Genomic DNA, 13,248 nt, shown 5'->3' with positions numbered 1-13,248 from the left:
AATAATGACCCTCTGTTAGAGACAATGGTCTTGGGTGCCCCATGCAGACTGAAGATTCTATCAAGATAAAGCTTTGCGTACTATTCCGCTCAATATTTATCTCTGACTGGTAAGAAATGAGCTATCTTGGTTAGGCAATCAATAATAACCCATATTGAATTGTAGCCTGCAGATGTCCTAGGCAATCCCACGATGAAGTCCATACAAATATCTTCCCACTTCCAAGATAGAACTGGCAATGAATGTAATGGACCTGCAGTCTTCATGTGAACCGCTTTGACTCTCTGACAAACATCACACTTGGCCACATATTGAGCTATTTCTATTTTCATTTTGGTCCACCAATATCTCTTTCTCAGATCATGATACATTTTGTTGCTTCCTGGATGAATAGAGTATCTTGTAGAATGAGCTTCATCAAGAATCTGCTTTCGCAGCTCCGGATTTTTGGGTACTACCAATCTATCCTTGAACCATGCGACATCTGATTCATCAATCTTGAAACATGTTAGTTTTCCAGATCTGACTTTGTCCTTGATATGGGCTATGCCCTTACTTTTCCGTTGAGCAGCAATGATCTGATCTTTGATAGTGGACTCAACTGCAATATTGGACAGGGAACCTTGTTCTATAATTTGTAAATTCAGATGCTCCATCTCTTGACACAATGTTCGTTGCATAGGTTCTACAATCAGACAATGACAATGACTCTTGCGACTCAGGGCATCGGCAACCACATTAGCCTTGCCCGGATGATAATGCACTTCTAAGTCATAATCTTTGATAAGTTCTAACCATTTTCTTTGCCTCATATTCAACTCTGACTGAGTGAAGATATATTTCAAACTTTTGTGATCCGTATAGATATGACATATATTGCCCAATAAATAATGTCGTCAAATCTTGAGTGCATGAACAACAGTAGCTAATTCAAGGTCATGGGTGGGATAATGTTCTTCATGCTTCTTGAGTTGCCTGGAAGCGTATGCTATAACTCTGCCTTCTTGCATAAGAACACAGCCAATACCAATTACAAATGCATCACAATAGATATCAAACGGCCTCTCGATATCCGGTTGTGATAATACTGGTGCAGTTGTTAGCAATTTCTTCAATGTCTGAAAGGCTTTCTCACATTCTGTTGACCATACAAACTTAGTTTGATTTTTCAGCAGTCCAGTAATTGGCTTCGCAATTCTAGAGAAGTCAGGGATGAACCGACGATAATACCCTGCCAACCCCAGAAAACTACGAACTTAATGAACTGTGGTAGGTGCTTTCCAGTTAAGGACTTCTTCTACCTTGCTCGGATCAACAACTATTCCACTAGCTGATAGCACATGACCTAGAAATTGTACTTCCTCCAACCAAAATGCACATTTACTGAATTTGGCATATAATTGATGGTCTCTTAACCTTTGTAGAACAATACGGAGATGTTCCGCATGTTTCTCTTTGCTCTTAGAATAGATAAGAATGTCATCAATAAATACCATGGCAAACTTATCCAACTCGAGCATGAAAACTGAGTTCATCAGGTACATAAAATGAGTCGGGGCATTGGTCAGCCCAAAAGACATGACTAGATACTCATATAGACCATATCGGGTAGTAAATGCTGTCTTCGGCACATCTTCTCGTCTGATCTTAATCTGGTGATAGCCTGATCTCAAGTCTATCTTTGAGAACACCTTAGCTCCCGCAAGTTAGTCAAAAAGCAAATCAATTCAGGGTAAGGGGTATTTGTTCTTTATGGTGACTTCATTTAATGGCCGATAGTCAACACATAACCTTAAGGTTTGGTCCTTCTTCTTCACGAAGATAGCAGGGCATCCCCAAGGTGATGAACTAGGTTGAATGAAACCCTTGTCTAACAACTCCTGTAGTTGCATTTTTAATTCTGCTAGTTCTTTGGGTGGCATCCTATATGCTCTTCTGGACACTGGTGCTGTTCCTGGTTTCAGATCAATTCTAAACTCTACATCTTGGTCTGGTGGCAGACCAGGCAGATCATCAGGAAAGACATCCATAAACTCACATACCACTGAAATTTTCTCGGCTTCTTCAACAATAGTAGCACAGACTGTTTCCACTGTACTCTTAGGAAAGGGAAGTTGGATGAGAAGTTGGGTTTTGCTGTCAGGTGCATTTATCCTTATGGTTCTACGCAGGACATCTATGATAGCCCCGTGTTGGGTTAACCAGTTCATACTAAGGATCACATCTATATCTTGATCCTTTAATATCAACATATTGGTAGGGAACTCATAACCTCCTAAATCAATAGGTACATGCTGAACTACCTCCCTTATACAGATTTGTCCCCCGGGCAACTGTATATGATACGGTTCTTTTGTTTCCCCAATAGCTATCCCATGCTTCACAATAAATGTACGATTGATGAATGTATGGGATGCACCAGAATCAAATAAGGTAATTGCAGGATGCTTAGCAATGGGAAACATACCCATCATTACTGGTTCTCCTTCTGGAATAGATTCCACCTGAGTATAGAAGACCCTTCCAGTTTTCTTCTCAGCCTGACCCTTCTGACTATTCTGAGCATTGCCCTTGTACTGATTCTAAGCTTGAGTAACCGGGGCTTTGGGTGCATTAGGATTGTTCTTCCTAGGATACGGACATTCTCAGGAAAAGTGTCTGGGTTTACCACAATTATAGCATGGATAATTGTGATTCTAGGGAGTAGCATTGCGGTTTACATTATTTGTATTATTTTGCTGCTGCGGTGCTTGATGAAGATAAGGCATATTAGTTGCAGGGCGAATAAAGATTTGCTACCTTCCTTGGCCTTGTTGTGGGCGGAATGGTGCACGGCCATGATTCTGAGGATGGTAGACTATCTTTTGATGCTTTCCACTCGATGATCTGGAAGCAGATATTTTCTTTTTCTTCGCCTCCTTGTGTCGGCGGTAATTCTCCTCTGAAGCGATAGCAATGTTGATTGTCTCATGATAAGTTGCGTTACCACAAGTTGTCATCATGGTCTGAAGTTTAGTGTTCAGGCCTCTAAGAAAATGATTCTTCTTCTTTCTGTCGGTATTCACATACTCTATAGCATACTGCGACAGGTGATTGAAGCGCCCAACATAATGCATCATCGGGTGCTCCCCTTGCTTAAGAGCCAAGAACTCTTCTAACTTCATGGTCATTACACCACTTAGAATATAGTGTGCCTAGAAGGCATCCTTAAACTCCCTCCAGGTGATTTGGTGACCAGCGGGCTATACTGCTACCAAATTTGCCCACCAGGCACCAGCAGCTCCTCGGAGTTGCTGTGCCGCAAACCTTGGTTTCTGTATCTCGGTACAGTGAATCAGCTCAAACTTTTGTTCTATTGTCCTAAGCCAATCATCAGCTTCTAAAGGCTCTTCTGCCTTAGAAAACACAGGCGGACGTGTGTCAGTAAAATCAACATAGGTTGACTCGTCATTTTCATTATTACGATGACCACGATTAGGGTATGGTGCCTGTTGGTTCTGTGCCAATTCCCTTAACAACCTAGCATTCTCTGCCATTGCATTGACGAGTGCGGTTATGGCATCTGCCATAGTCGAAGGCATTGGTGGAGGATTTGGGTACTCATCATCGTCATGCGAGCCACTAGCACCAGTTCGGGTGATAGGACGAGGCATCTATTAGAGAAACACGTTTACTTACATTATTATTTATTGAAAGCAGTTAAAAGGTTTCATGCTACAAAGGGTTACTTATTTAAATTACATGTCTTGTATCCCACAAGACAACCCTAGTTTACTAGGAAAGCAGTAAAGGAACTATTACTACTCCGAGCTCTCAGTCATCGGCGTCCGTGCCCATACCGGATGAAACCTCATCTTCATCTGAGAAGTACCCTAACTCCTCAGGATCCTCCTCCTCTTCTTCATTCTCGACTTCTCCTAGAGCTACAATCATTTCTTCATCTATAACTTCACTATCCCCATGAGGAGGATGAAGTTGAGCGTACAGCATGTGGACATTCTCATGAAGAATGGCATTGTCCATCTCTAGGTCCTCTACGCAGAACTCCAACTCATGGATGCGTTCATTGGCCGCATCATCTCGTGTCCAGGCTTCATTCCGCAACTCCATGGTCATGGTGATACCCCTTTACATTTCCGCCAGCTCCTCTTGATCTTTGGCATGAGCTCAACGAAGAGTGTTGAGCTCCTTGGTAAGGTTCTCGATGTTGGCGGGATTGCTTGAAGATCCTTCATCTCCTAGGGTCTTGGGACTTCCTTCACCAAGCTCATGGTTTCATGGTGCCAACTGGTGACGAGGGACTCTATGAGGTCATGTGGACTTACATGTGGTTACCTTGGTCTTTGCCATAGCCTGTAGAATTTAGGGTAGGACTATAAGAATAGCTTGAGGATAACGGAGGTTAGCAAGAATGGGATTGACATTACTTACCCAACCACTTCTTAAGGGGAATTATTATGCAAGTTGTTCAAGCATGATGCATGAATCGATCTTACGAATCTAGGTACAAAAGATTTATATAATCAGAAGTACTAGATTTTAAATACATAGGACAAACCTAATCATATTATCCGCCATGAACTTTCAAATAAGATAGGATTGAGTCTAGATCAAAAGGTAAGAAGAAAGAAATTTGAACTTTAAAATATCAAGTTTACTTTCTTTGATCCAAATCAATTTGAAGGTTTTTCCAAAGTAACATACAATGATCTTAGATGGGAACTGCTCTGATACCAGCTGTGGCAGAACCTTCTAAGAAATCGGGCCCACGTGCACCTATCGTTGTCTTGACAGACCTCGGATAGCGTACATGAGTTTCCAACAACTCAACAGGTCTGTCAGGTGTCCTCAGGAAACCCGAATCATCTACAATTCTCTTTTCAAACAGGATCTCAATCACAGACATTATAGATTACAACAGTTTATTCAAATATATACATCAGAGTAAAAGATAGCGGAAGTCTTAAGATAACATAGTTTACAAACCAGTTGTTTTCAAACTTACAATACCATAAGTGTCATACAACCATAGTAGCGGGATAATATTACATTAACATTATTTATTTCACACAAACTAGTGCCTTGTCCAAAGGCCATTCATCATTCCTCATCGTCATCGACTTCAAACACAGACATGCAGTAGGGACCAAAACAAGCCTGTGCATGTGACTCACCTGCAACAAGGGTTAACAAATCCTAAGTGCAAAAGTACCCAACAAGACTGACCCGACGTAAAAAGGGGTGAAGGACTTTAGGGATGCAGGTGTTGGGGCAAGGTAAGGATGTAGCAAGATTCAAAAGTTCTTTACCAAAAGCTTACTATTCTTGATCCTATTTTCAAGTTTTTATCCCCTAAGTCTTCTTAGTTCATTATATCAAACTAAGTGTTCATATCCTATGTTCCAACCCTTCTCATTCCATTCCTTTTCTCAAGTTTTAGTAATTCACCAGTCCTGCATTGCTTCTGTAATGAATCGAGTCTCCATATCTGCGGAGCACTGGCAATTCGAATTGATTCAAGTCCCAGCTAGGGATTCCTTATCACACGATATATGTAGAACTTAATCTTGCATACATCAACCTCGCTACTAGATCCTCCTATACTAAGCCGTCTCCACGCCACCCGAGAGCACAACACACCTCAAATCCAGCCACATTCTAGCCACAAGGGTACACGCTACTCCCGCCATCTCTCCACTCCCAGTGCGTGTGCATTCGTCTTAGTATTGGATTAGCCAAAGTAGGCTTACTGGAGTATATGACCAATACCACAAAGTATCTCGTTCAGAAGATCCACAATGAGTGGCCTTTAATCGACATAGTCGGCAACATTACCCAACATTCAAGATAAGTCACCCGACTAGTCTATAGTTCATTCTATCTTCTTTCTTTCTTTGGCCAGTATGCCATCTTTGAGTGTATCAAAACTTTTACTTTGAAAGCCTACTATAAAGCATACTAAGCATTCTACGCCATTGTAAATGAAATCATCATCAAGGATGGTAAACAATTAACAAGGTAGGCAATGCATCAAGTAGGTAACATTTGAATTAATCAACTTAACGCAATAAGTAACATAGGTGATAAACTTTCCAAAGTAATCAAGGTAATGGTTTAATGCTTAAACCGGGGCTTGCCTTCGTTGACGACCTCAGGTTCCGGATCAGTACCACAAATATCAAATTCCGTGACAACCGGGGATTCTTTCAGAACTTGCTCAACTAGAATTGTTTCACTCTTGGGTTCTACACAAAATGATACATATGCTTTAACATGATGATAATGTAAACATGATGCTTTCATGGTACATGACATGTAAGAACACCTTGAATACGACTCTCCTTCACAGTACAGTTGTAAGCCAACAAAACCAACTTGCAATTCTACCGTTAAGAACCACACATGTGATTTGACCAAACTGATCTTGAAACCCTACTAGTCACAAAACATGATCAAAGCAAGATCAAACACTAATCAAACACTTAGGGGTTGCTTTGTTTATTTTTTAGAATTAATTTTGGAAATAAGCCCAAAAATAAACTTGTTCCAAATGACCTAAAAATTTTATGTAAGCTTCCTCATGACAAATTAGTGTACCAAAATAAATTTCATAATTTTTGGAATTATACAGTGGCCTACAAAAATCATAGAAATTACATTTATCAATTAATGGACTGAATATTTGAACATTAAAAATTTATTCAAATTTCAAGTTTCAAATTTTTGAACCATACTAGAACATGTATAGAAGCTACACAAAAATTTTTAGAATTTTTGGAGCTATGATTATCTTCCTACAAATTTCCAAAGATTCAGCAGTATTCAAAATCAGAAAATAATAAAACCTCACTGTTCTTCTCCTTCTTTCTCACTGACAGCCCGACCCCACTCGTCAGTGACACATACAGGTCACGGCGGCGCTGCCATCGCTGGCCGGCCCAAAATGCGCCGACGGTGATGCTTCGGCGAGGCAGACCGCACTCAAATGATCTACACATTCCTACGAACCCATCCTAGCCCTCAGATCGGCAGAAGGCGCACCGGAGAAGGCTCCACATCGGCCATGGCGGCTTGGGCACGACGGCGCACGGCATAACCCCAGTAACGGTGTAGTAGAGTCTAAAACAAAGCGAGTATCGCGTTCAGTAGCTCACCACGATCACGCCGGTGCGTTTGGTGAAGACGGAGATGGCCGGGAACAGTCTGGCCACGTCGAGTCGATGGTGGCGGAGCTCCGGCCGGTCTCGGGGAAGAAGACGTTGCGCCGGGCAATTCCGGCCAACCCAAGCGACGTGAGCAAGCCGTAGAGAAGCGCAAGACCGAGGCGATCGCGTTGGCGTAGCTGTGCACGACGAACGCGGCTTGACGGTGGCTACGGTGAGCGGCGGAGCAGAGCAGAGGGGAAAAACGGGGACGACGGCGGTGGCTGCTGCTATTTATAGCCGGGAAGGGGTTGCCCGGCGTCGACATCGCACGCCCGAGCTCACCACGGTGCCGGCTGCGTGTCAACGCGCGAGGAAGCGGCGCAAATTGATCGACGGCGACAACCGCGTGGCGCCGGCGGCAAGCAGAGAGGTGGCGCTCGGCTGTTTTTTTCAATTTTGAAGTATTTACAGAATTGCCACTACGTCAATTTTGCAAATTACTCACAAGTTTTCTAAAGAAGTTGAAAATCTCCAAAAATGAAAGTTGCTCAACTTTTCAAACTCTACAACTTTGCTTCAAGGAACGTTTTCAAATTCTGCCTCTATTTTGAAATTTGAATTTGGGGTGCATTTGAGCATTTGAATCATTTCAAAATTACTCCAAATTTTAGATGTAAACTTTAAAAACTTTAAATACCAAAGTTGATCCTTATAAAATAATCTTCAACTTTGCTTTTTGCCACAACCCCAAATTCCAAATAGATTTTGAATTAGACAAAAGGGGCAAAAAGGACTTTTATGATTTGAATTTGAATTCAAATTTGATTTGTTTACCTTTTACTTTAACTTTGATTTTTGACCAGTAACATGGTCCATTAGGGTTATTTGAGTTAAATGACACATGGCCTCATATGATCACATGAACTTTGACCCTTGTGTTCATGATCTTTATTTTAAGTTTGAATCACATCACACATAAAATAACAACTTATGAAATAAAGCTGATTTAGTGAATGTATTCAAAATTTTCTACTTTATGAATGCTTTGCAATGCATATGATGACATGTCAAGTTTTAGTGCTAGGTCAAAACACCAGAGGTGTTACAAGTAGACCATGTATGAAAGGTGGAGGTTAAGTAGACTTTTTTCAATAGATTATTCATCTGTACTGTACTTCTTAGTGTGAAAGGTCAAATGTGCCAACTCAAGCTGTCAGATAGCTTATCTTCTCCGCAAGTGGTCAGGTCCCTTGTGCTTGGCACCAATGGAGAAGACGAACAAGAACACCAGCAGCAATGGAGTGCGGGTGTGCGTCACCGGTGGCGCCGGGTTCATCGGCTCCTGGCTCGTCAAGAAGCTCCTCGAGAGAGGATACACCGTCCACGCCACGCTGCGGAACATCGGTTTGCACTCACGCGCGCAGATCGATCCACTGATTAATCTCCTCGTGCTAATTGATACTATGCTCTGCTTTGGCGTATTACGGTGACGGATTACGGCATAATTGATTGCAGGGCACGAGGAGAAGTCGGGGTTGCTCCGGCGGCTAGTCCCCGGCGCGGCGGAGTCCGGGCGTCTGGTGCTGTTCGAGGCCGACCTCTATGACGCGGCCACGTTCGCGCCGGCCATCACCGGGTGGCCGGGTGCCAGTTCGTCTTCCTCGTCGCCACGCCGCTGCAGCACGACGCCGCTAGCACCAAGGTGAGAACAGCGCGCCCGAATTACCGGATGCTCCTTCGATGAAGAAGATCAGTGAGCTCTTTAAAAGAACTTCTTTTGCGCTTGGCCGGCACACGGCACACGCGTGCAGTACAAGAGCACGGCGGAGGCAGCTCTGGACGCGGCGCGGGTGATCCTCCGGCAGTGCGAGGATTCCGGGACGGTGAAGCGCGTGATCCACACCGGCAGCATGGTGGCGTGCTCGCCGCTCAAGGAGGACTCCACCGGGTTCAAAGACGCCGTCGACGAATCCTGCTGGATGCCGCTCGACGTCGATACCCTCTCCGGAACGCAGATTTCGACGTGTGCAACTGGTTCTTAGTCCTGCTCCAAATCGACGATTTCTGAAGTCGTAACCCACGGCGATGACAAGTTTGTACCCCATCACCTGCAGGAGTACGTCCTGTCGAAGCTGGTGTCGGAGAAGGAGCTGCTTGCCTACAACGCCGTCGAGAGCCCGGCGTTCGAGGTGGTCACGGTGCCCTGCTCCGTCGTGGCCGGCGACGCGCTCAGGGCCACGCCACGTTCTCCCTGGAGTGCCTCGTGTCGCCGGTGACCGGTGACGAGCGCCTCCTCGCGGCGCTGAGGCTGCTGCAGCCGCTGGCTGGCTCGGTGCCGGTGACTCACGTGGACGACGTCTGCGACGCGCTGGTCTTCTGCATGGAGCGGCCGGCCATGGCCGGCAGGTTCCTCTGCGCCGCCGCGTACCCGACGTTCGGCGACGTCGTCGGGCACTTCGCCGCCAAGTACCCACACCTCGACATCCGCAAAGGGCGAGCCTTTGTTTGCCCACTAACATCCTGCCAAGGACGGCCATGGATTGTTTCTTGAATTGTTCTTAATCTGGCAAGCAATGTGGCAATATGATTTGTCGTAAAATTTTCGATTGAATTGGTGTCAGGACGGAGGTGTCGCCGAGCGTGCAAGCGCACAGTGACAAGCTGGGCGAGCTGGGGTTCAGATACAAGTACGGGATGGAGGAGATATACTGGACGGCAGCATCGACTGCGCAGTGAGATTGGGCATCCTCGACGCATCTAAGCTCAGTGTGCAAGAATGACAGCAACAAATAGTGTACTGTCATCTGCCATTTGTCGGTGTTCAGCATGGAACTGAATAAATTGGAAATGCTTATGATTCGCGTTCTGCATTTTACCTGTTCCAACTAGCACGGAGCATGAGTGTGCATTCTTTTTCTAAGAGAATTAATCTCCACTATAAAGTATCAATCAAAACAAAGCTGGAGACATCCCATGTCGCGGCCTCCGCTGAGACAGTGATCTCCCAACCAATAAGTCCAACGGTCTATTGGACCTTGGTCACGCGCTCTGATCGGAGGCGTCCAACCCTAAATGGTTGGTGGGCCCCCGTCGCACTGCGCTATATAAAGAGGTGGGGCCGGCGGCTCAAAGCACGAGGTTCACTGTGAGCCGCAAACCCACCGACAAACCCTAGACCGATCTAAGAGGGCGCGAAGCCAGCGACGGGAAGCTCCACCGACTTCGCCGTCGTAACTGCTACGCCATCCGTCTGCACTGCATCGACGTCCGTGCAACCTCTACTCCACCCGTCGCTGCCCATGTGCTGCCTCCATCAACGAATTCCTCCGAAGGCTCAGGTTCATCACCAGCACCCCTCTCCTTTCTCCCACTCTCTGCTTGTTCTAGTTCATCATGTTCAACAGCAAACCGCCTAGATCTACCCTAGTCGATCCTCAGAACAAACAATGGTATCGGAGCCTTTTTCTAGCGGTAGATCTGGATCGGGAAAAAAAAAGAAATCGAACCCTAACCCTAGATCGGGTTCGGGAAAAGAAAAGAAAAGTTACCCGAGAAGAAATCAAATCGGGGGGAAAAACTATCCAAACCCTAACCCTAATCCAGGAAGGGGAAGAAAGGGAAAAGGGTAGCCTACCTCGCGTTTGCGTGGCACTGCAGTCACGCCGGCGCGTGGGGAAAAGATAGGCCGGCTGGGGGCATAGCTCGCCGGGATCCGGCGTCCGCTCGGTGACTGGCTGAGAAGGGAAAAGAACCGATTTCAAATCGGAAAAGCAAACCCTAACCCTAATCGGCAAATCGGGTCAAATCCGAACAAACGAATCAATCAAAAGAAAGAGGAAACGGGATGGCCTACCTCGACGTCTGCGCGGCACTGCAGTCACACCGGCGCGCGGGGAAAAGAAAGGCTGGCCGAAGGGGGCACGGCTCGCTGGGATCCGGCCATAGGGGCGCCGCGGCCAGGCCGCTCGACGGCGGCGCGCTCACCCGCTGGGGAGCATGCACGCCGGCGAGGGGGCCGGCGATGGCGCCGGGACCTCGCTGCTTCGCCATGGTTGCTCGCTCGGTGATTCACTGAGGAGAGAAGGGGAGAGCAGTGAGGCGAAGAGAGAGAGTGTGCGCGTGAAATGAACCTAGGGTTTCTGGAGGGGTGCGGCCGGGGCGTTTTTTATCCGGCCGAAAAGCGAGGAGAACCGTCGATCTGAGATCAACGGCCAGGAGGGCTCGGGCCTCTTTTGGCCTAGGCGGGCGATGCTGCTCGGCCGAAATCCCGGCCCAGGCCCAGGTTACGGCCTGGGCGCCGGGGAGCGCGCTGATAGCCGCTGCAGCCGTCGGCCGTGGGCCGGTTGCGCTGCTCTGGGCCGGGAGCATTGCTGCTGGATCGGGCCGAAATGCCAATCAAACAGTAAAGTCACAGTTTTTTGATTTTCTTATTTTCCAGAAAACAATTTGATTAATTTGAATTGAATTTTTATGATAATTTTCTGTACAAAATTTATCCAACGATATTTTTTGTTCAGTAAATAGTAAAGTTGCTTCTGGAAAATAGGAAAATAATTATTGAATGTTAATGTTTCCGCTGCGTATTTAAAGTAATTATGGACTTTTAATTAAATTCGAACCAACGGGAGAATTTGATTTTAAGAGCCAAGAGATAAATATGAGTTGATTATGATATTGTTATTTTCTGACCAACTTTGTTAATAGTAATATTATAATTTTAATGATTATGCATTATTTCTATTTCTGCCCAACGGTGATGTAGATTTAATGTATAAAATAATTGTATGTTTTAATTTTGACCAACGTTAAACTAAGACATGCAATTATTGTTGTTATTATTTGTGTTCTCACACTATTTGAATTATGTTTTCAGGAGGATACAACTTGATGAGTTATATCAAAGAGATCCCCACTCTAAAAGGTGATAACTATATTGAGTGGAAGAAAAAGATAGACCTGACTTTCATCCTCGCTGAGGTGGACTGGGTTATCACCACACCGTGCCCCAGAGAACCTGTGGCACCGGTGAGGGAGACAGATGAGACTGATGCTGCATGGCAGAACAGAGAGCGGGATTTTGCTCCCGTAAAGATGTCCTATGACCTTGAGCATAGAAAATGGGTCGCTGCCAATAAGAAGTGTTTGACAGTGATAAAGAACACGATTGAGCCTGCTATTGTGGGCTCAATTCCAGACTGTGACACGGTCACAAAGTACCTAGAAAGAATAAAGAGTCAGTTCAATGGCTCTTCAAAGACATATGCAACCCAGCTGATCAAGCAGCTGGTTACAGAAAGGTACTCTGGTGGCGGCAGTGGCATTAGAGAGCACATACTGAGAATGAGCAATATAGCATCTAAGCTCAAACCAATGGATTTGGCACTCAAGGATGAGTTTCTTATTCATTTGATTTTTGCTTCCTTGCCCAAAGAATTTGACACCTTTGTTGTTAATTACAACATACAGCCTGAAAAATGGGATTTAGAAAAGCTCATAGCCATGTGTGTGCAGGAGGAGGAAAGGATAAAAGTTTCACAGGGTGGTACTGTCAACTACCTAAAAGATAAGAAAAAGAACTATAATAACAGCTCTTCCTCCAAGTCATCTGAAAAAGGTCCCATGCAACAGTCTCAGAACAAGCAATTTTCAGTGGATAAAGACCAGCGTCTCTACTTTAAGAAGACGGGACATTATAAAAAGAATTGTCCCGATTTCTTAAAGATGATTATGAAAAATAAAGGTGAGAACATCATTACATTTGTAAATGAATCCTTGTATGTAAAGTTTTTAAAATCTACTTGGTGGATTGATTCAGGTGCAACTATTCATGTTGCTAATTCATTACAGGGATTCCGTTCGATGAGAACTTTGCAAAGAAGCGAAAGTTTCATTAAAGTCGCAAATGGAGAACAAGCAGATGTTGAGGCCGTTGGCGATCTTCCTCTAGAGCTTGCTGATGGCTTCATAATTTTTCTTAGAGATGTTCTTTATGTACCTTCTTTGCAAAGAAACTTGATTAGTATATCAAAGTTGGACCATGATGGTTATGATTGCTATTTTGGAAATGGCAAATGTCAGATATTGTTTAATAATAAATGTGTTG

At 44.9% G+C, this 13,248-nt stretch overlaps 1 protein-coding gene and 1 pseudogene across 1 annotated transcript; both read left to right on the top strand.

Annotated features, from left to right (window-relative positions):
- The first annotated feature begins 8,349 nt into the window (after positions 1 to 8,349).
- LOC136527970 (NADPH HC-toxin reductase 1-like) lies at positions 8,350 to 10,002 on the top strand (annotated as a pseudogene).
- Positions 10,003 to 10,204: 202 nt separating this feature from the next.
- On the top strand, positions 10,205 to 13,223 carry LOC136525341 (uncharacterized). The gene is made up of 3 exons (XM_066518340.1): positions 10,205 to 10,483; positions 12,019 to 12,885; positions 12,993 to 13,223. The coding sequence occupies exons 2-3, from the start codon at positions 12,033 to 12,035 to the stop codon at positions 13,037 to 13,039; spliced, it is 900 nt and encodes a 299-aa protein (XP_066374437.1). The 5' UTR covers positions 10,205 to 10,483; positions 12,019 to 12,032; the 3' UTR covers positions 13,040 to 13,223.
- Positions 13,224 to 13,248: the final 25 nt, after the last annotated feature.

This window comes from Miscanthus floridulus, chromosome 19 (genome assembly GCF_019320115.1).
Source record: "Miscanthus floridulus cultivar M001 chromosome 19, ASM1932011v1, whole genome shotgun sequence".
In the NCBI taxonomy this organism is placed as follows: Eukaryota; Viridiplantae; Streptophyta; class Magnoliopsida; order Poales; family Poaceae; genus Miscanthus; species Miscanthus floridulus.
This window is presented reverse-complemented; position numbering and strand designations above follow the sequence as displayed.